Consider the following 23,082-nt stretch of genomic DNA (forward strand, 5'->3'; position numbering starts at 1 on the left):
CAAGGCTGGGTAGACTAACTTTATGGGGTTCAAACAGTCCTTTCAGAAATATAAAAAGGTAAAGGTTTCTCCTACCAGTTGTGCCTGACTCTAGAGGGCAGTGTTCATCTCTGATTCACAGCTGAGGGAGACAATGTTGTCCAAAGACACTTCTGTGGATATGTGGTCAGCATGACTATATGCGAGGCACATAGAATAGAACAGAACAGAACAGAACAGAACAGAACAGAATAGAATAGAATAGAATAGAATTCTTTATTGGCCAAATGTGATTAGACACACAAACAATTTGTCTTTGGTGCATATGCTCTCAGTGTACATAAAAAGACAAGATACATTTGTCAAGAATCATAAGGTACAACACTTAACGATAGTCATAGGCTACAAATAAGAAATCAGGAAACAATCAATATCAATATAAATTGTAAGGATACAAGCAACAAAGTTACAGTCATGCAGTCATGAGTGGGAGGAGATGGGTGATAGGAACGATGAGAAGGTTAATAGTAATTGTAATGCAGCCTTAGTAAATAGTTTGACGGTGGTGAGGGAATTATTTGTTTAGCATTCTTTGGCGTTTGGGAAAAACCTGTCCTTGTGTCTTGTCTTGCTGTGTGTTGTTCTATAGAGTCGTTTTGAGGGTAGGAGTTGAAACAATTTATGTCCAGGATGCGAGGGTCTGTAAATATTTTCAGGGCCTTCTTTTCGACTCATGCAGTATACAGATCCTCAATGGAAGACATGTTGGTAGTAATTGTGTTTTCTGAAGTCTAATTATCCATTGAAATCTATGTTTGTCTTCTTGGGTTGCAGAATTAAACCAGACAGTTATAGAGGTGCAGATGATATTCTCAATAATTCCTCTGGAGAACTGTATCAGCAGCTCCTTGGGCAGTTTGAGCTTCCTGAGTTGGCGCAGAAAGAGCAATCTTTGTTGTGCTTTTTTGATGAAGTTTTTGATGATAGGTGTCCATTTTAGGTCTTGAGATATGATAGAACCTAGAAACCTGAAGGTCTCTACTGTTGATATTATGTTGTTTAGTATTGTAAGAGGTGGTAGTATGGGAGGGTTTCTCCTAAAGTCTATCACCATTTCTAGAACACTGTTACCTTCCCACCTAAGTGGTACCTATTTATCTATTAGCATGTGCTTTCAAACTGCTAGATTGGCAGGAGTTAAGCAAGTAATGGAAGCTCACCCTGTCACTTGTAACTTAGGTCTTGAAATACCAACCTTTCACATGTGTCCAGTTAATCATTCCAGCAGTGTATTATATCAAGGTATGACTGAGATTTTGATGACATTAATGGCGTTTCCATCATTAATGTCATCAAAAAAGGGCAAAAAAGGGCAATTTTTGTTTGTTTTTGCCCTCCCCAGCCCCCAGGAGCACTTTAGAGGCCTCCCAAAGCCTATGCACGTCTATGTTTGCTAAGGGGGTGAGGTTCTGGGAGGCCAGAAATGCTACATTCAGTGTATAAGGCACACCCAGATTTTCACTCTCTTTGGGGGGGGGAGAGGTGTATCTTATACTCCGAAGAATGTGGTATTTTCTTTCAGTTGATTCTGTGATAAATTGAAAGCTTCCAAAATTCCCAAATATTTGTAGTCTTCTTCTGCTGCTATTGCTTTTATCAGATCTTCATTTTTTAATCTGTATTGAAACTGAACTTGAAATTTTTAATTATAATCATTATCATTATTGGAGTCCCACCTCAAATTCCTCCGACAGCTCCATGCTTCTGGTTTTTTGACACCATTCATTTTTTTATATTTTTAGTTTTAGTATCCTGTTATGAGTTGCAGACATGCTATAGCAGGGGTCCCTAACCCCGAGGCTGCAGCCCACTAGCAGGCCTTGAGCCTTTTGGAACCAGTCCATGGAAATGGTGGGTGAGTGTATCCCCACTTGTGCACATGCCCAGTCACACAAGCACAGGACGAGCACATGGGCACCTGCTCCATTTGTATGAGTGTCAGGTGCGCGTGCCCACCAGCCACATAGAACCATCCCCTCTCCCCCCACCACAGGTCCACAAAGCAAAAAGGTAGGGAAACTCTGCTATAGTTATGCCATAGTGCTTCTTCCATCTCACAGGCACACACGTCAACATTCTGTATTTGGCCCCATTCTTTTTTACATGCATACTAAATGTTCCTGAAATAAATTAACATGAGGTCTGAGCTCAAAGGGCAACAATCCATAGATAACACACAGCTCATTAACCCTCAGAAGGTCAGTTATTAGCTTTCTGAGAGTCATTGAGGCCACTTGGGAGTTTATCTGTACCAGGGTTGGGTCCCTGCCAGTTCTAGCCTCTTCTATAGAAGAGGTTCCACAAATCTACAGTGCCATTTAGAACCGGTTCCAGCTCCCTCCCCCCCCCCCCCCCGCCCATCCACCCATCAACAAGATGAAGAGCGAGAGGAGGAATTCTGGGAGTCGAAGTCCACAAGTCTTAAAGCTGTCAAGTTTGAACACCCCTGGGTTTTTTTTCTAAAGGGTTAGGGGTGGAAGGGTCTTGTAACTTGACAGCTTTAAGACTTGCGTGCTTCAAATACCAGAGTTTCTGAGCCAAGATTTTGGTTGCTAAGCAAGAACGTTGTTAAGTGAGTTTCACCACATTTTACAAGTTGGCCACGCCCACCCAGTCACATTGCTGGCAAGCCACTCCCATCTGGTCACATGGCCAGCAAGCCATTTCTACCCGCTCACATGGCCGGCAAGCCACTCCCACAAAGGAGGCCATACCTACAGAAGAGGTTCTCTAAAATTTTGAAACCCACCACTGATCTTTACCCTCAGGATCAGAATGCAAATGTGTGTGGAACCTTCTTGGAACTGATGAAAGGACTGTATTGCAGACAGGAAATAGGTGGTGTCATATCCCACTTCAATGCCAAGAGAGGACAGTTCCATTTTAACATAGATGGTCTCTTAAACCCCTCTTTCAAACCAGTGGTCCTCTTTGTCCAAAATGTCGACTTTGCTGTCTTCAAAAGAGTAACCTTTCTCTTTTAAATCCAGATGGACTACCTAATCTTGCCCTCTTGGGTTTGTTCTCCTATGTGTTATGCCATGTGTTTGTGAAGTGGTTGTTTTGTTTCCACAATGTAAAGATCTTAACTCCAAATATCTCACTGAAAAGTCCTGTACATATCAGATTGCTCCATTTGTGCCCAGGTGTTTTATCCTTGGTGTGGACAAAGTTTTGCCTTTGTGTATTCTTGCGTTTGAAGTTTGCATGAATGTTGTGTTGGTTGAAAATCCTCCTGAGCTTTTCAGATATTCCAGCAATGTGGCTTCAACAACTCTCAGAGAGCTAACTACTGACCTTCAGTGTGAAAGGCTAACCTTCAGATGACTGCAATGATTGTAAATCCTTCTATTATCCACCATTCAGTCAGAACTAAAGAAGCTTCTTGACTGAGAAGTGAAATATTTTCAACGGAAAAAAACAATGGAAGCCCAACTGCCTTTTGAGAACCACCTTTGGGGTAGAGAGGAAAGTATGTCAATATGAATAGAAATGGAAAACTTAACTGGGTTTGCATGGGAAATATAAAAACTTGTTCCTAGTTATTGAAAATAATTTACTTAGCTAACCCAGATGTAGTTAGATTTGACTCCATCTTACCCACCTTCGGGGAGAGGGAAATATATAACCCCCCTCCCAGATATCTAACTTTTCCCTTCCAGAAATCTCTTAAATCTAAATATTACAGTGAGGTACCAAAGATAGAGAACAAATGATCTCCTGCAACGGACAACTAGGTTGTCCTAGTGGACAACCATTTAAATATGAGCCAGCAGTGTGCAGCAGCTGCCAAAAAAGCCAACACAGTCCTAGGCTGCATCAACAGAGGGATAGAATCAAGATCACGTGAAGTGTTAATACCACTTTATAATGCCTTGGTAAGGCCACACTTGGAATACTGCATTCAGTTCTGGTCGCCACGATGTAAAAAAGATGTGGAGACTCTAGAAAGAGTGCAGAGAAGAGCAACAAAGATGATTAGGGGACTGGAGACTAAAACATATGAAGAACGGTTGCATGAACTGGGTATGTCTAGTTTAATAGAAAGAAGGACCAGGGGAGACATGATAGCAGTGTTCCAATATCTCAGGGGTTGCCACAAAGAAGAGGGAGTCAAGCTATTCTCCAAGGCACCTGAGGACAGAACAAGAAGCAATGGGTGGGAACTAATCAAGGAGAGAAGCAACTTAGAACTGAGGAGAAACTTCCTGACAGTTAGAACAATTAATCAGTGGAACAGCTTGCCTCCAGAAGTTGTGAATGCCCCAACACTGGAAGTCTTTAAGAAGATGTTGGATAGCTATTTGTCTGAAACGGTATAGAGTTTCCTGCCTAGGCAGGGGGTTGGACTAGAAGACCTCCAAGGTCCCTTCCAACTCTACTATTGTATTGTATTGTATTGTATTGTATTGTATTGTATTGTATTGTATCGTAACGTACTCCTCTAATGCAAGAAATAGCATCTGTTTGTCATTGCATTTGCTTTGTGCTTAATGTTGGATTCCTCTCTACAATTTACCTTGAAATGACTCATTTCAACCTTTAGACATTCTCCGTTCCAGGAATATGGTTGGAGCAACCAAGATTTGCCTTCCATGTTTGCTAGGATTGAGTAACCAGACTGTCAAAAAACAAGAGTTTGGGCAAGAGTTTCTGGGTCACCAAACTCAGAGATTGCAATATGCCTGTGTCAACAGAAGGAAGCTAATCATTAATGAAGGAAGGGGAGGAGGATTGACAAAACAAAGATAGAAATAGAACCAAAAATGCCTAAGTGAAGGACATTCCTTTGGGCCACAGCCATACCTTTCTGAAGATGTTTCCGCTAAGAATTCTCTGTGCACTGCTGTCCTTCAGCATCGCCTTGGTATGAATATATTTTATCTAGTTTTTTTCTTCTTTACTGATTGTATTGATTTGTGTTCTTTTTTATTACTTGCCTATTTAAGCAGTTACATATTTCATCCCTTCACTATCAAATACACTATAATATGATCAAGAACAACAGCCTGTCCACTTCAAATATTCTCTTAGTGCTGGTATAATTCCTGGACCAACTTGGAGTTTGTTGATAAAATTTATATTTACCTTTGCATGCACATGTGAAAAAAATCTCACTGCCACATTTAGCTCCTATTTATGTTCAATGACTTGCATGGAATAAATAATTCGATCTCTGGAGAGTTGATGGATATCCCAGAAGTACATTGTTGATGGAGCCCATATCCTGATGTGGCTTTGTGTTTTCAAATGCTCACGAAGGCTGTTTATCATCTTGCTTGCTAAGAAACTGTGGGTGCTTTATAAATATTTGACTAAAAATGCAGTATTCGTTATTCATATGCATTTCCCTTATATTTGTATACAAAAACTAGATGACATATTTGAACATGTTATGTATAATATTAATCAAGAGAAATCTTTTTATGTGCTTACATTTTTTCATACAATTATCAGAAGTCAGGCTCATACAGGGGCACTACAAATGCATGAGTGTAAAACTAATATTGTAAAACTACCATGTTTCCCTGAAAACAAGACAGAGTCTTATTTTCTTTTGACCCCGAAATACCCACTTGGCCTTATTTTGGGGGAGGTCTTATTATTTTTGAGGTGCAGGAGGAAGCAAGCGCAGTCACCTCATGGCTGCTGCTATGTTGCAATATTTTTGGGGAGGGCTTATTTTCGGCAGAGAGCTTATTTTCAGGGGAGGGCTTATTTTAGTGCATGCGCTCAAAAGCCTGATTAGGCTTATTATCCAGGAAGGTCTTATTTTCTGGGAAACAGGGAATATTTGACTACTTAGAAGTCCCTTTGATGTCAAAGATTTCTGCTGTATTCTAAAGAAAAAAGCTGGGACAGTGGAACTTGGATAGAAAGCATACTACAGTCATTTAAATGGCTGCTTTAAAAGTCCAGCTCTCGTAATAAAAAGTCAATCCCAGAGATATAGCATTGTTAGCATTCACTGATTCATTTATTACTTTGTAATCCCTGGTAACGTTTGAAGAAGATGGATAGGATATTGCTGATTTTAATCTTTTATTTTAGGTTTAATCATTTGTTATCAATAATCCTATTCATAGGACATGATCTTCATTTACATCAGAAACAACATAGTTCTAGGAATAGCCTCAGTTCAGAGTTATTAGCGATAACATGACAGGTGTATTATAAACCATTTTTATAATAATATTTGAAAATCCTTTGGTTTGAAGTTAGAGATTATTTGTATTTAAAATAAAGTATATACTGCTTATATAAATGCACATGAATTTATCAGAATTATTACAGTATTGTAATAATTCTGATAAGTTTATGTGCATTTTGATGTAGTCACCATCTAAGCATAGAAAGCTCTTCTTCATTTAAGGTTCTATTTTTCCTATTTTTACCATAATAGCTAAAATTAAGGAAGAATTTCTCTGTATATCAATCTATTCACTTCACAATTTAAAGTTCCATGACATAAATTAAATATGTCTTCTAATTAAATGGAGAGTCAAGTTGAGCTACCTGTCATGCTTGTATTGCAAACTGCATTGCAATTGCTAATTTCAATATCCAACTCATAAGGTTTAATATATATTTGTAATATGTTAATATACCACTAAGAACACTTATGGCCTGAACCCAAACAAGTGGCCTACATTGAAATCCTATTGAAATCAATGGGATTTAAATTAAACCTGATTAGATGTTACTGTGGGCCTTAATCAAGCAATTCTAATGTAACGTCATCTATTTATAGGAAAGGGGGAATTTTTTTGGAGTAGTGAAATTAATCACTCAATCCATATTTAGAAAGTCAGGAAGTAGGTACCTATTGCCAGAGATGGAGTCTCTCTTTGAGACTTTATGCATTTTGTTTCTTTGAATGATTGTTTCCTATTTATTAAAAAAAAAGAATAGTCCATGAGTCTGAAGCAAGTGTCTAAATGATTATTTTTAGCAAATTATTTTTATCAACTAAAAAGCCATGGATTATTTATGAAAGAAATTATTACTGTCTGAGTTTTCAGCCTTTCATTTCAGCCTTAATTTAGCCTCTTTTTTACCCTCCTTTATTTATTTCATCACAGGTGACCAGTGCTGAAGCTACCTTAGAGGAAGTTAGAGGAGGACTTGAAGGAGAAATAATACGTGGTCCCAGAATAGTAGAGCATAAAGCTCAAGGTGACTGCAAATCTGATAAGGATTGGCCAATATGTGCCGATGAGCACTGGGTAAGCCAAAAGACAACAGAAAGCCAATGGCACACCAATCATGTTGTTTCTCACGAAAAACAGCTATTTCTCCCCATTGTAATATATTAGATATAATAGGCTCAATTACATATTTGCACTTCAGTAGCTGTCTCCTGTAGAAAGCCCCTGTAGAAAGCTCCTGGTTGAAAAATGTTATTCTAAGTTAACCAAACTAATCAAAACAAAGCATTAAAGAAACATTTTTTTAAGAAATGGCTTGATTAGGAACACTTCAGGCCACAGTTCCTCACTTTCCCAAGAGAAAGCCAGTTGCAGCACCCTTAACCTGATCATTGGCTGTTAAGTGTTTTGTTAGTACTAGCAGAGAAGGAAGCAAGTTATTTAATTACTACAGAAGAAAACCTGGAGTAAACTGGAGTATAATACCTTCTTTGCCACACAAGGGAAGAAAGGAATGGAATTTAATAAGTCTACGTATTTATTCTGGATTGCCCCATCATGGATTTTTTTAACTGCAGGTAGTCTTGACCTCACTTAGTGACCATTTGAAGTTGCAACAACTCTGTAAAAAGTGACTTAATACCATTTTCCACACTTATGACCATTGCAGCATCCCCATGGTCTTGTGATTTGCATCTGGATGCTTGACGAGTGACTCACATTTATGATGGTTGCAGTGTCATTCATTTATCAACTGTGTTACTAATTTAAGAACTGCAGCGATTCACTTAAAAACTGTGGCAAGGAAGGTCGTACAATGGGGCAAAATTCACTTAACAAATGTCTCACTTAGCAACATAAATTTTGGGCTCCATTGTGGTCATAAGTCAAGGACTACCTGTAATTGTTTTCCTCTCCAGAGTAGAAAAAATAACTAACCAGAAAGTAGATTTTTAGATTATTATTTTTTTCAGAACATAGTCATCACATGAAGAACACTCTCCTACTGACTTGTGCATTTCCAAACAAATATTAATTTATGAGAGGAGATAAGGGAGTCATTGCTGTTACACAAAAAGTAAATCAATACAAAAGAGTTACTTTTGAGTAAATGAGCATAAATTATACAAATCTGCACAAGAAGTTTTTTACCTCAGTTTGGGTGCACCCGATATGTTAAGCTATTGTAAACCACAATGACTGAGTAGAAATGTCAGTCTAAAGCTGGATTCACTTTAATATTTCATTTAATGACCATGACACAGGACTCACTTAACCATATTGCTTAGCGACCAAAATTCTGGTTCCAATTGTTTCCATACCTGAGACTACCTATACTTCGTAACATCTGAAAATGTGTTAATTATTTGTCAATTACTTTATGTGTTCTTTTACTTTGTTTCTGTTATTTAGGGCATTAAATGTCCCTCAGGATGTAGGATGCAAGGACTGATAGATGAAACAAATCAAGATTTTCAAAACAGGATAGAAAATATTAAGAAGGCACTTTCGGATAACCAAAATACTTACAAGTCATCTAATAATTTGAAACAGGAAATTTTTAACTATCTGGAAAGATATCTGCCCAGTGAACAAGGTGAGTTTAATCCCAGTTATATGAAGATTTTAAAAATCCCTATGAAATTGGCCATCATGCTATAAAAAGTTGTTGAGACTCTAGAAACAGTACAGAGAAGAGCAACCAAGATGATAAGTGGACTGGAGCCTAAAACATAGATGAAATATTGCAGGAACTGGGCATGGCTACCTAGTGAAGAGAAGGACCAGGGGAGACATGATAGCAGTCTTCCAATATTTGAGGGGCTGCCACAGAGAGGACGGGGTCAAGCTATTTTCCAAAGCACCTGAAGGCCAGACAAGGAATAATAGATGGAAAGTGAACAAGAAGATATTCAACCTGGAAATAAGGAGACATTTTCTGACAGTGAGAACAATCCAATGGAACAGTTTGCCTTCAGAACTTGTGGGAACTTCATCACTGGAAGTTTTCAACAAGAGACTGGACTGCCATCAGTCAGAAATGGTGTAGAGTCTCCTGCTTAGGCAGGGGTTGGACTAGATGACCTACAAGGTCCCTTCCAACTCTGTTAATCTATAATTTCTGTAATTTAAAATTGAAATTCTTTGAATTCTCTATCTTCAATGTATCTGGAGAGCAGACTGGGAAGGTTGCTACATAAAATAATTGAGTTTAAATACTGTTAGCTATTTCTTTTAAAATATATATTTGTTTTACCTCAGAATTGAAACTTTTTGACATAAATTGGTAAAAAGCATTATTATCTAATTCTGGGCTGTTTCAGGTATTTTCCATATCACAAAAATGTTTTTACCAATTATTTAACCAAATCTTAGAAAAGTATTTCTTCCAGTACATTATTTTTTCATTTTCCTTCTGAAAATTATTTGCCATGCTTTCATGCATATATTTATTTTCCAGTGCCATCTCTGGAACATTAGGTTAGTATTAAGATTAAGAGGAAAGGCAGGAAATCCTGTTCCAAATTACTCATGCTTAATATGTTTCTAAGCTAACCTCTCATTATTTTATAGGAGGCACCTAAAACATAAACATTAACAATGGTGTACTCCAATATTGCATGACAATGTAGTCCAATAATTAGAACCACAGTGACTGGGAGACAATTCTTTGGGACAATAGACTGAGAAAAAAGCCACAAGAGATAGGATGAACACTTGAAGGAAACATAGTAGAGAGATTCCAATCTGAATCCATAGCTATACTTTGCAAAATAAAATAAAAGTAGAAGGGAGAGGAAACGACATTAAGGAGGAATTGCAGGTATAGTATTCTATCCAGGGGTGGGCTTCAAAAATTTTAGCAAGGGGTTTTCTGCCTAGTTGCTGGGTGTGGGTGACCATGGTGGATGTGGCCTAGTTGTCTTCCTGCACCATGACGTTGAGGTGTTTTTGCCCTCCCCGGGCTCCGGGTGCTTTCCTCAAGCCTCCGGGATGGCAGAAACGGCCTCCCCAGGCTCCGGAGGTTGGAAACAGTCCTGTTTTCAGCCTTCCTGAACTTCCGGTAGGTCTGTTTTTTGCCCTCCCCAAACCTCCATGCATGCCCTGTATTTACCTGCATACAAAATGGGCCACTTGGGGACTCCTGGTAGGGGCAGGGCAGGGTGAGTGGGGCCAGCCAGGAGTGGGATTTGGGTATTCTCCAAACTGCACAGAATCTTAGCTAGAGGTTCTTCCGAATCCCTGCAAACCCGCAGCAGTCCACCCCTGATTCTATCTCTAAGTCTCTATCCAGTCTTACAAACACATATAGAGTAGTACTGACTGTTATACAGATGGCTTCATCTAATTTTAAAAGCATAAGACTGGGAAGGCTGCGTAGCTTTGTTTAATGCATTTTTTTTTATCACACTGAGGGCTGCGCTGGCTATACTGTACTAATTTCTTTTATTACAGAATTAGATAAGAACTATGGACAAATATCTGATGATCTCAGGAGGAGATTGGTGACACTGAAACAGAGAGTTGCTGATAAAGTAGAAAGGATTAAAACCTTGCAGAACTCAATCCATAATCAAGTTGGAGATTTGAAACGTTTAGAGGTGAGTTGTCTTGTTGTTTTTTTTAAAGAGGTATCTTTTTTAAAATGCTGGAACAAATATTTCCCAATGCACCTTTTTATTAGTTATATGTTTCAATGAATGAGGCAGTTTCAGCAACCACTGTGAGATTAGAAAATGATTTTTTTTTTGTACGATTAATAATCTCCCTCCTTCTCTCCCTCCCTCCCTTCCTTCCTGTTTCACAGCAGCAACATTTTACTATGTTATTTTACTATGTTAAATAATCTGTTGGTAGGGAAGACCAAAAATGTAAATTAACATGGATGAGCTATAGTCTTAGCAGACTGCCAGGGAAAAGATATTTTAAATCTGCACTTTGTTTGCAGAGGACTTTTCAAATTATATATAGTCATGTGAAATGAAGCCACATATAACTCAATGGTTGCAGGTGGCCCATCTACATTTATGGCCTTTACAAGCATTCCTTATTTTTAATCTTATGGGGCAGCAACTAGGGTTACAATTCAGGGAGATTTAGGAATCAATGTCTACTTACAAATTTCTACATTCCCTCTTCCCCCCCCCCCCAAATCCTTATGGCCTAGGTGGACATTGATATAAAGATACGTGCCTGCAAAGGATCGTGTGCTCATGTTTTCAACTACAATCTGGACACAGAGAGTTATGGAAACATACAGAAGCAGCTCGTACAAGTTAATGCCATTAAAATGGTGTCAGAAGAAGAAGCTGTTCCCCTCAAGTCACTGAAAATAACAGAAGTGAAGGACTCTCCTGCTCCCATTCGCTATAAATCTGCTGCTCTGACTGAACAGGAAGCAAAGATACTTGACACTATAAAGGTGTTTAAGGTAGTATTGGAAGATCCTAAAGGATCCTTAGCAGATACCAAATATGGTGCTCCCGGATCAGAAGTGTTTGGAAAACCAACTATAAACAAAGCAATAATAAGACCTTCTACTGACGTTCATACCAGCCATACATGTATCAAAACCACCACTACAAAAATCATTCGTGGGCCTGACGGTTTCCGAGAAGAGACCGTTGAAGAATTTAAAACGGCAGATGGTTCCGATTGTTCTCATTTGCAAGGTTTCATTAAAGAAGCTATCAGTAGCGGCGCCGGCGGAAGTGGCTCTCATGATTTCGTTCCCCAACATCCAGGCGCAGATTCCAGCACCTTATCATTTAGCCACACAAAAATACAGGAAGGGGACCCCTTTTCAGAAATAGGGGAGGACGAATTTGATGACTTCTCAAGATTTGACCATTTCTCCCAGGGAGGCAACACCAAGACAATAATAGGGACCAAGTCAAGAATCATTGAAACAGAAGCAATACAACATGATGAAAATACAGAGCATAACACTGGTTTAGAAGAACAAAGCTTCAATGCAGAGGAGAAGCTTGCAAAAGGCAACATCGGGACAGGTATCCATCCAGTTCATGGAAAATAATTGTGGAGGGAGCGAAAATGAAGTTTGCAACCAAACTGACACAAATACTGCAATCCATGACATTGTTCAGTTAATGAAAGCCATGTGTCTGTTTGTTGCCAATTAAGGAAGGTGGGGTACATTGAGTTTTTATCATTAGTCATTGGTTAGCAAGGCAGTTCCATACAGACTACGAGAGGTAATAAATTTAAATCAAATATACTTTTCGGGTGGGGGGACGATGCAAAGATGTCTTTCCAATGTAGCACAACATTGAGTGTAGACAGTTGACTTCAGCAATATTACTGTTGGATACCTGGTGAGCTTGTAATAAAACTTAATTGAAAACCTCTGTCAACTTGATCAACTTTGTTTTTTTAGACTGTGAGGATATCCACCAAAAACACACTTCTGGTGCCCAAAGTGGCATTTTCAGAGTCACGCCAGCAGGATCCGCTAAGGTTTTTTCAGTTTATTGCGACCAAGAGACTACTTTGGGAGGATGGCTTCTGATCCAACAGAGATTGGATGGGTCATTGAATTTTAACCGGACCTGGGAAGACTACAAGAAAGGTTTTGGCAGCTTGGATATCAAAGGGAGGGGAGAATTCTGGTTGGGCAATGAAAATCTCCATATCCTGACCCAGAAAGATACTGTTCTTCGGGTTGAACTAGAAGATTGGGAGGGTGATAAAGTTTATGCAGAATATAATATACACATAGGTTCTGAATCAGAAGGTTATAGACTCACAGTCTCCAGTTATAAGGGGACAGCAGGGGATGCCCTGATCAGAGGATCAGAGGAAGATGGCACTGAATATACAGCTCACACTAACATGAAATTTAGTACTTATGACCGAGACAGTGATCAGTGGGAGGAGAATTGTGCTGAGGTGTATGGAGGTGGCTGGTGGTATAACAACTGCCAAGCTGCTAATCTCAATGGTATTTACTACTCAGGTGGTCAGTATGATCCAAGGAACAATGTTCCTTATGAGATTGAAAATGGAGTGATTTGGTTACCCTTTCGGCCATCAGATTACTCTCTCAAAGTTGTGAGAATGAAAATTCGGCCAGTGGAAACCGACTAGATACCAGTCCTAAAATTTAATCCAACTTTCAAAACAATATATACAGAAGTGGTATTCAGCAGGTTCTGACCAGTTCTACAGAACCGGTAGCAGAAATTTTGAGTAGTTCAGAGAACCAGTAAATGCCACCTCTGACTGGCCCCACCCCCATCTATTCTCTGCCTCCCAAGTCTCAGCTGATTGGGAGGGAATGGGAATTTTACAGTATCCTTCCCCTGGAGTGGGGAGGGAATGAAGATTTTACAGTATCCTTCCCCCTGCCACGCCCACCAAGCCATGCCCATAAAGCTACACCACACCCACAAAGCCATGCCGACAGAACCTGTAGTAAAAATTTTTGAATCCCACCACTGAATATATACCTCAAACCTATGTGTGTATGTGTGTGTATGTTTGTTTGTTTCTTTCTTTCTTTGCTATCTGAATGCAACTGAGTGATACCTACTTATTAAACAAAATAAACAGATTCACTCTAATAAATTTTTCTGGTGTATTTAACTTATTTTACAAAATAAAAAGGAAGGCTCTCTATAAATTGCAACTGTGCGAAGAATTACAAGGAAAGCAGATTTTAAACCATTTCAGTGGAAAAATATTGAGAGTGCAAAGAATGACCCTTATAGTTATATAAAGTATATGGAAGAAAACTAAGGGAAAAGTGGAAAGAAAGAGATTTGTACTTTTATTGTATAAATAGGATGAGAAAAGCAAAGGAATTATCGTTAACACAAAATTTTGAAATGGCACAGGAACATATATTATCAATGCAATAAAACAATATTATAGGGACACTTACTATTACAAAAGAAATCTTCCTGAAGCTACCTCATACTATAATAATTAAAAATTCACTGAGGAAATATAATAATCTTCAACACTGAAAACATTTATTATGACTTCCATTAGATTCTCAAATAACTGCACAAAAAGCTTCTAAGACAGAGGTGTCAAACTCAAGGCCTGGGGGGGGGGCAGATTTGGCCCATGGGGTGCTTAGATGTGGTCCAAGGATCCACCCTGGAAACAGCAAAAAAAAAAACAACCAACCCATGGTGCCTCTGCCAGTAAAAACAGAGCTTGGGTGGGTTGCGCACGGTCCTCCCGAGCTTCATTTTTGCTGGCAGAGGGTTGCAGGAGGCATCCCCCGACACAAGTGACATCATGCTGGCCACATGCACCCCCTCCCAAGGTCGAACACAACTCTGATGTGGCGGCCCTCAACAAAATTGCATTTGACACCCCTGCTCCAGGATGTTCAAGCACCGTTCAGAGAAATCAATTTTGGAATTCTCAAAGACCTATTGGGAAACATGGGTGCCCGTTTTGTTCAACGTCGTACTGACGTGAACACTGTTGTACTGTGTTGGGCAATCATTCACCATCTTCTCCAATTGCATGGGAACATTTTCAGTTTCTGAGGTCATAACCACTTATCACCGCTCCTTCATCACATGCTTACTTGACCCTTAGCTGTCTTGATTTATTTGAGCTAGCTAGGGAAGGCTGACTGGATGAATCCAGAGAATGATGATGGAATGGTCTTGTGATTTCACTGTCCTCACCTCAATAATCATTTCCTGGATCTCAAGGTTTTCACCAAATATACTGCCCACTCCCAAACATTCTTTTGGAGGGCAATTCTGTAAGATAGATATTTTGTGTAGTTGCGGAAATGTGTAGTTCATGGAAATGACTGTTTATCTTAATGTTCTGACCAAGGCTTCCCAAGAGCATGAAACAAACTCCTTGTCCCGGGCAAAACCCCTTTTATTAATTAACAGTGAATTCTGCTCATTCCTAGCCAGTCTTTCAAAGGAGGATTTACGGTCACAGACCTTATCTGGCTTGAGAACTGGCAGGCCGATATCTGCAGAACTTGGCAAGGAGTCTCAGAGGGTCACCAACCAATTAGTGAACTAATTGTTTCCTGCAAACTCCACTCCCCTTTCATTCCTCTTTTATTTCCTCTGGGAGGGTCCATTCATTGTCTGTCCTTACTCCCAAGTCAACCCCTGTTTTTTAGTTGTTCTCTTCATCTGGTAACTCTGTGCATGCACATACTGGGAACAGGCTCCAGCTATTTGTCTGCCTCACTGAAGTCTGACTCCGAAGGCAGCTGATAACTGGCATACAGCTCTGGCTCCCTCTTGCCTCCGACAGAGAGCCCTCATTAGAGCCTTCCCCAGACTCCAGGATTTGCCCATGTTTCTCCTCAACCTCCTCACTGTCCAAATCTGCTGCTAACTCCTCTGGCCGCTGGCAGGCCACAGCACTTAATTGTTTTAGCCTGGATTTGGGACAAATCAGCCATAGACTCCCATTCTTCCTATGGAAACAGACACAGAATGTGTCTTTTATTGATCCGAATTTCATCTCTCTATGCCTTTGGAATAACAGTTTCTGAATCAGGGATTTGGAACACAGTTTTTCTGTGATTTTTCTCTGATATGTAGAAATGGAGTACAGGTAGTCCTCAACTTTAAATCATTCATTTAGTGACTGAGGTTACAATGGCAGTGAAAAAAGACTTACGGCCATTTTTCACACTTACGACCATTGCAGCATCCCCATGGTCACATGATCAGAATTCAGATGCTTGGCAACTGACTCATATTTATCACAGTTTCAGTGTATCAAGATCATGTGAACACCTGTTATAACCTTCTGACACACAAAGTCAGTGGGGAAGCCACATTCATTTAACAACCATGATACAAATAGTTCTCAACTTACGACCACAATTGTGCCCAAAATTGATGTTGCTAAGAGACATTTAAGTGAGTTTTACCTCATTTTATGACCTTTCTTGCCACAGTTGTTAAGTGAATTGCTAAGTCCTCACTTTTACGACCGCCAGGTGTCCGTCAAAGATAGGAGCAATGCTATTGGTTCCAACGCAACACCCAGCCAGCAGGAAAATTGCGGAGCTCTGATTGGATATTTGTCTGACAGCTCAGGTATAAAAAGCTGTCAGAGGGACCGTTTACATTGTTAGTTACTAAGGTTCTGTTAATAAAGTTTATTGGCTTAAATTGTCTCCTGTCTTCACAGTGCTCAGATTAAAACACTGGCAATGAAGGTGGGATCCTTCTGTTGAAGCAGCCACCACGATCCACCTCTGAGCATTAGGAGTCAGATTTACCTCAGGAAAAACTGTTCCTGATAATAATGGCAGCAGTTCCCCAGTTCACAGCGTTCATTCCAGGGCAGGAGTCTTGGGAGGTATTCCTTGAGAGATTTGAGTGCTATCTGCAGGCGAACGATTACACAGAAATTTCTGGTGAAAGGAAGCAGGGGTTTTAGTTTAGATCCACAGGTTCCTCCCATTAGGTTCAAGGCGAGAAGAGTTCCTTTGACATTGCGGGGTAAAGTAGACTCTAAGATTGATAAGCTACTTGTCAGCATTCCAAATATCATCCAAAATTAAATCAGAGTCCAAGGTAGAGCTTTCCTCAAAGTTCCAATTTATTATGAGAGACATGTTGGCACATCTGTGGAAAGCCAAATCTGAAAGCTTCCCGGGGTTCCCACCCAGTTGAAAGTTCATGATCTTGCCCCCACACCCACAAGTCCATCACATGGTCCAATCTTCCACTGCCACGCTGGCAGTTCCACCCATCCAGTTCTGGTCAGGCTCAGAGGTGTAGAGAACAAAAGATGACCTTGGGCTTCTAGAAAAGAATTTTTTATTTTGACAACATTCTACTTCTTACTATTCCCCGTCCCAATTCCCCACTAATGAAACAGCATAGTAAAATAAGAGAGAATGTGGCAGGCCAAAGATCCTAAAAGGAACCAGCTGCAGGCCTGACACTACTTGCTCAAGGCATATTGGAACCTGTGGACTATGCAAATTGGGAAACCCCTATTGTGTTACCAATAAAGTCGAACGGATCCATTAGGTCGACAATAAATAAGGCATTACAGACTAACCCTTACCCTGTCCCAGTGGTGCAGCATCTGCTCCATTACTTGGGACAGGGTTCAATTTTTGCCAAACTCAACTTGACACAGGCATACCAGCAATTGCCTGTGGACAACGCTACAGCAGATGCCCGGATGATTGTTACCCATAGGGGGGCTTTTCGGTGCCGTCGGCTCCAGTTTGGAGTCTGCATTGCCCCAGGAATATTCCAAAGTATCATGAAGTGACTGCTCCATGGAATTCCTGGGGTGACTCCTTATTTTGATGATGTTTTAATTTCAACAAACAGTCCAACTGAACTAAGATACAAACTTAAGAGTGTCTTGACCCAGTTTAGAAGCACTGGGCTTAAATTAAAAAGACAAAAATGCCGCATAGGGGTACCTACAGTACAGTAGATTTTCTTGGGTACTTGATTGATGCTAAGGGAATCCATCCAGCCCCTGCCAAAGTGGAGGCCATTAAATTGGCCCCTGTTCCTACAAACAAGTTAGAACTGCAAGTCTTTTTAGGGTTTCTTAACTTCTATGCCATGTTCTTGCCGCATAAGCTTCAGTGGCCAAGCCTTTGCACAGGCTGCTGGATAGTTCAGCTGCCTGGAAATGGGGCAGCCACAAAGCAAAGGCATTTGTGGCTGTTAAATCCCTGTTAATTTCTTCGGCTGTTCTCATGCTGTATAGGGAGGACCTGCTCTTAGTTTTGGCCTGTGACACCTCTCTCTATGGAGTAGGGGCAGTCCTAAGCCACCGCAGTCAAAATGGCCAAGAGATTCCAATTGCCCATTTTTCGCGCATTTTATCCAAAGTGGAATGAAATTAGAGTCAATTGGATAAAGAGCCATTGGCTGCGGTGGCTGAATTCAAAAGATTCCTCAATTACCTATATGGCTGTTCCTTCCTGCTTCTAACAGACCATAAGCTACTTTTGGGAATTTTGTCTGGGCACCAGCCAACCCCAGAGATACTGTCTCCTACTGTCCTGGTGGGCCGTTTTTGGCTGTCAACTCCTATCACTTAGAGTACAGACCAAGGAAGCAAATGGGGCATGCGGATGCTCTGAGCCGCTGTTCCCTTCCCCTGACGGTACAAGATACAGCCCCAGTATCATCAGTATTGATGATAGATGACCTCCAGATGCACCTCACTGTGTCCAATATTGCCAGCCACTCTAAAAGAGACCCTATCATTTCCAAAGTGCTATATTGGGTTCGCAGGGGTTGGCCGGGAAATGGAGTGCCTGCTGCTTTCCTACCATATTACAGAAGACAGCTTGAATTGTCTGTAATAAGGAATTGCCTATTGTGGGGCAGCAGGGTAGTGGTGTCCTCACCGCTCTGCCAATCGATCCTTAGTTTCCTCCATGAAGGCCACCCAGGCATAGTGCGTATGAAGTCTTTGGGGCGCAGCTATGTCTGGTGGCCCAAAATGGATGAAGCTATTGCGGAGTGGGTGCTCTGCTGCCAGCCCTGTCAATCATCCAGGCCTGCACCAGCCACTGCCACCCCCAAGGAGGAGGAGCTGCCCTGTGATTCCTGGTCCGGAGTCCATTTGGATTTTGCAGGGCCAGTTCAAGTCCACATGGTACTGGTAGTAGTGGATGCCTTTTCTAAGTGGGTGGAGTTAACACCCATGCATTCTACTATGGCAGAAGCAACTTTTCGAGTATTACAGGCCCTTTTTGCAACACACGGCTTGCCAGACACCATCGTGTCCGACAATGGGCCGCAGCTAACCTTGGCGGTGTTCCAGGCCTTTATGGCTAGATCTGGGATTTGCCATGCCATGGTGGCTCTGTACCACCCTGCCAGTAATGGCAAGGCAGAGCGAGCAGTGCGCTCAGCTAAGAACGCCCTGGGTAGGATGGGCGTCTGGACATTTACCTGATAAACTCAACTGCTATATGTTCATACAACACATAACTCCCTGCCCAGAGTCAGGAAAAAGTCCAGCCAAGCTCCTGATGGGCTGACAACTGCGATCTGTACTGGGCATGAGAAAAAACGTGGAGTTTTATACCTGGGGACTGGGTGTTTGCTAGGAATTGTGTAAGGAACCCGAAATGAGCTCCAGGTATAATAGCAGAGGTAACCGGGCCCTGTTCTTATAGGGTCCAATTAGAGGATGGATGGATGTGGTGGCGGCACATTGATCAGCTGCAGCAATGTGACCAGCCAAAAGCCAATGTACCCGCCAGACTCTCTCCATTGCCTTACCCAGTTCACGTTCCAACTAGCGAGGAAGTCACTCAACCAACCCCGTTGTCGAGCCAAGTTCCTACCGCCGCCTGCTGGCCACAACAAACTGTGTTACAGGAACCACCGTGTCAACCTCCCGAAGCGTTCTCGGTGAAAGACCTACCTGTAGAGTCCAGACGGCCAACAAATGGGAAGGGTCCAGCCGATGACGTCATGACAAGGCCTGCAGCAGAGGACAATCTTGGACATGTTCCTTCTCCAGCGCCTCCACTAGAACTGAGGTGTTCATGGCGGAGCCACCGTCAACCCGCTTACTTAAAAGGACTACACTTGCATGGTCTGGGAGGAAGGTGTACTCACTTTTATGACTGCCGGGTGTCCGTCAAAGATAGGAGCAATCCTATTGGTTCCGACGCAACACCTAGCCGGTGGGAGAATTGCTTGGGTATAAGAAGCTGTCAGAGGGACCATTTGCGTTGTTAGTTACTGGTTCTGTTAATAAAGTTTGTTGGCTTAAACTGTCTCCTGTCTCCTCAGTGCTCAGATTAAAATATGAATCACAGCAGTTGTTAAGTTAGTTACAGCTTTGTTAAGTGAATCTGATTTATCCATTGACTTTGCTTGTCAGAAGGTCACAAAAAGGGATCATAGGACCACAGGATACTGCAACCATCACAAAAATGAGTCAGTTACCAACTGCTTGAATTTTGTTCAAGTCACCATGGGGACACTGCAACAGTCATAAATGTGAAAAATGGTCATAAGTCACTTTTTTCAGTGATGTTCTAACTTTGAATGGTCACTAAATGAACTGTTGTAAGTTGAGTACTACCTGTACTAGCTTAACAACTGCAAGGATTCGTTTCCTGTGGCAGGAAAGGTCATATAATAGGGCAAAACTCACTTAACAAATGTCTCACATAGGAACAGAAATTTTGGGCTCAATTGTGGTCATAAGTCAAGGACTACCTATAATATCAGAACACTATGCCTCTGACCACTGGCATCTATGAACCACAGCTTTTGTTGCCACTTCTATTTAATATCTACTGTACTCAAGGTAGTAATAATCAGGAATTAATATTTTATACAGCCGCAAATTGCTAATTGAAACTGATGGGCAAAATGTCCTATAAAGACCAAATAGCAACAAAACTAGTCAGTTAATCCCTAGAGGATATTTTAGAAGTCAGGCTGAACCAAGGAAGCGTCATCTTTTGGGCTTATTAATGTCTAATGTGGAAAGGACTTGGAATGAGGCTTCAGGCATTGACTTAAATGCACAGGCTGGCTTAACTGGGTGGATTACAGATGACACCCATCACCAGGGTCTGGCCTTGTTGAGGTCTGCTATTTTTCCTTAGAGTCTCCTGGCTCTTCCCTTCTCTCATTTCCCTGCTCTAGAGTACAGACTGAATCCAGAACCACAAAAAATAGTAGTATAGAGAAAATGGAACGTTTTAGGTCTATTCCCACAAGTACGAATCCTAGATTAAATGAAAATATATTATGGGGTCTTGGCCCTTCTGAAAAGAAGCCATTTATCTCTCATGTTCAAGGACATCAATCTTTGGGAACTGTTTCATCCAATCCTTTACAAGGCAAAGATTAGCTATTTTCATACATCTCTATAACATGTTTTGTTTTGGCTTAGGGTATTATAGGATCGCCATCAATTGTGACTTTCTCAGAAAATCATGTTTAAAAGAACCATGGCTCCTGCAAAGTTAATACTAAGGCCCACTTCAAATATTAGGGCAGACGTGATGTACACATGAAAAAGACAAGCCAGAAACTCAAAGGTTACTTTGCAAAACCATGTTGCTCAATATTTGCAGAGAAATAAACTCCAAAAACTTTCTAATCAGTTAAAACAATAAGTTTGGTTAAGACATGCTTCTGCGTGGCAGCAACTATGGACAAATGCTAATCTATATATCAGCACTTGCTCTCAAATACCAACTGCATAATTATAAACCAGTTGTCATATCATAACAACTGTACCATTTCTGCCAGGTTAAGGCCAAATCCAGATTTCACATGCCGTGTCAAGGCCTTCCCAAACTGAGTAGGGACAAAGCAACTTTCAGAAGTCTTAAAGATTGAAAAGGGTCCCTTGAACAGTCACAAGCTTTATGGTTCCCATTTTGCCCATTACACCTTCTCTTCAAAAATGCCAAACAGAGAACAAAAAGATTGGCCTATATAACCTAGGAATCACAATTGAGTTGGTGGCATAATAAATAACCATAATAGATAACCAATAGTTTCCGACTGAGCAATATGTTCATTTAGAACCTATGCATAGCTAGCTTTCAAACACTTAAAAAAGACTTGGATTTCCTCTAATATCTAGCCCACTAATGACAAATTCTTGTTCACAATTCTGCATTCCTGCTCCTTTTTCTGTTTCTAAACAGAACATAGAGGCATTTTTTGTTCCTAAACTAATTTATATAGGTACAAGATTGGATTAATTGAGACAAATAAAGGTAAGGGGTGAAGTTATAAATCACAGGGGCTACTAAACTAAAAACAAATTGGTTCATAGGTCCAAATGATATTCTTTCAAAACTCTTTCAATAATTAAAATATGAAGAGCTGATCTTTTTTTTTAAAAAAAAAAAACAACCTTTGCACTTGCTGCGAAAGATTGGAAAATATCCAATATGGCTCTGATTTTTAAAAGGGTTGCTAAAGAAATAATAAGCAAGCTGCTAGTTCAACATCTGTTATAAAAAATTGTTAATATACAATAAAAATAAGTACAAACATTGAAGAACAAGATTTCTTCAAAGAAAACTACATTTTTTTCCCCAAAGATAAAGCTGTCTTGCCTTCTAGATTTTTTTGAGGATTTCAATAAAATATGCACACAAGAGCATTTTAACATATACCGTATGCATGAACTTTTTAAGTAGCCTTTGACAAAATCTTTTACAAAGACCCCCAGCAAACTCATATGTGGAATATTATATTGGTTAAGTGTCTGAATTTTGACAAAACCCAACTTCAGGTCTATTTGAATCATGGAAACTCAATGAATAGATCTTAATGTTGTCTGAACTCATGGAATGGAAATGATTAATAGAGGTAGGGAAGTGAAGGGGTAGTTTTAATTATGAATGAAAGGGCTAAAATGTATATAGGTAATTTGGCTATAGTATACGTATAAGGAAATAGAAATCCATAGGTGATGTTTGTTACACTCCAATGAGTGATGATAATGAGAAATGGAAGAAATTTTGGAAAACAATTGAAGATGAACCAGCAGAACAACTATTGTTCTGAGAGATGCAATGAATGGGTGAAAACAAGATGAATAAAGACCAAAATGGGGAGATAAATAAACAGCCAGAAGACTAAATAGATTTTTTTTTCAAAAATGAAAAAAAAAGGGATGAATCTGAAATGAACAATTAGTTTAAGGATCTATATGAAAATGAGAGTGATATACTGAAGAACAGAATTGAAAATAATGTAATTATTTTCTATTTTAAAAAGGGATGAATAGGAAATAATAAATGGTATGAGAATGATAAGACTTGAAGTGAAATATCCAAAGAAATAGTAACTGGAAAAATATTAAAATACTAATGTGCTTTGCCAGAGGAAAGTGGGCATAATTTGTTCAACATATAAGATTGCATCTAGGCCTCATGACTGGA

At 40.3% G+C, this 23,082-nt stretch overlaps 1 protein-coding gene across 1 annotated transcript; it reads left to right on the top strand.

Annotated features, from left to right (window-relative positions):
* The first annotated feature begins 4,767 nt into the window (after positions 1–4,767).
* Positions 4,768–13,775, top strand: FGA (fibrinogen alpha chain). Its single transcript, XM_081959711.1, has 6 exons — positions 4,768–4,906; positions 7,122–7,265; positions 8,601–8,784; positions 10,644–10,789; positions 11,356–12,199; positions 12,586–13,775. The coding sequence occupies exons 1-6, from the start codon at positions 4,856–4,858 to the stop codon at positions 13,293–13,295; spliced, it is 2,079 nt and encodes a 692-aa protein (XP_081815837.1). The 5' UTR covers positions 4,768–4,855; the 3' UTR covers positions 13,296–13,775.
* The last annotated feature ends 9,307 nt before the right edge of the window (positions 13,776–23,082 follow it).

This window comes from Natrix helvetica (assembly GCF_964273705.1).
Source record: "Natrix helvetica genome assembly, chromosome: 7".
NCBI lineage: Eukaryota > Metazoa > Chordata > Lepidosauria > Squamata > Natricidae > Natrix > Natrix helvetica.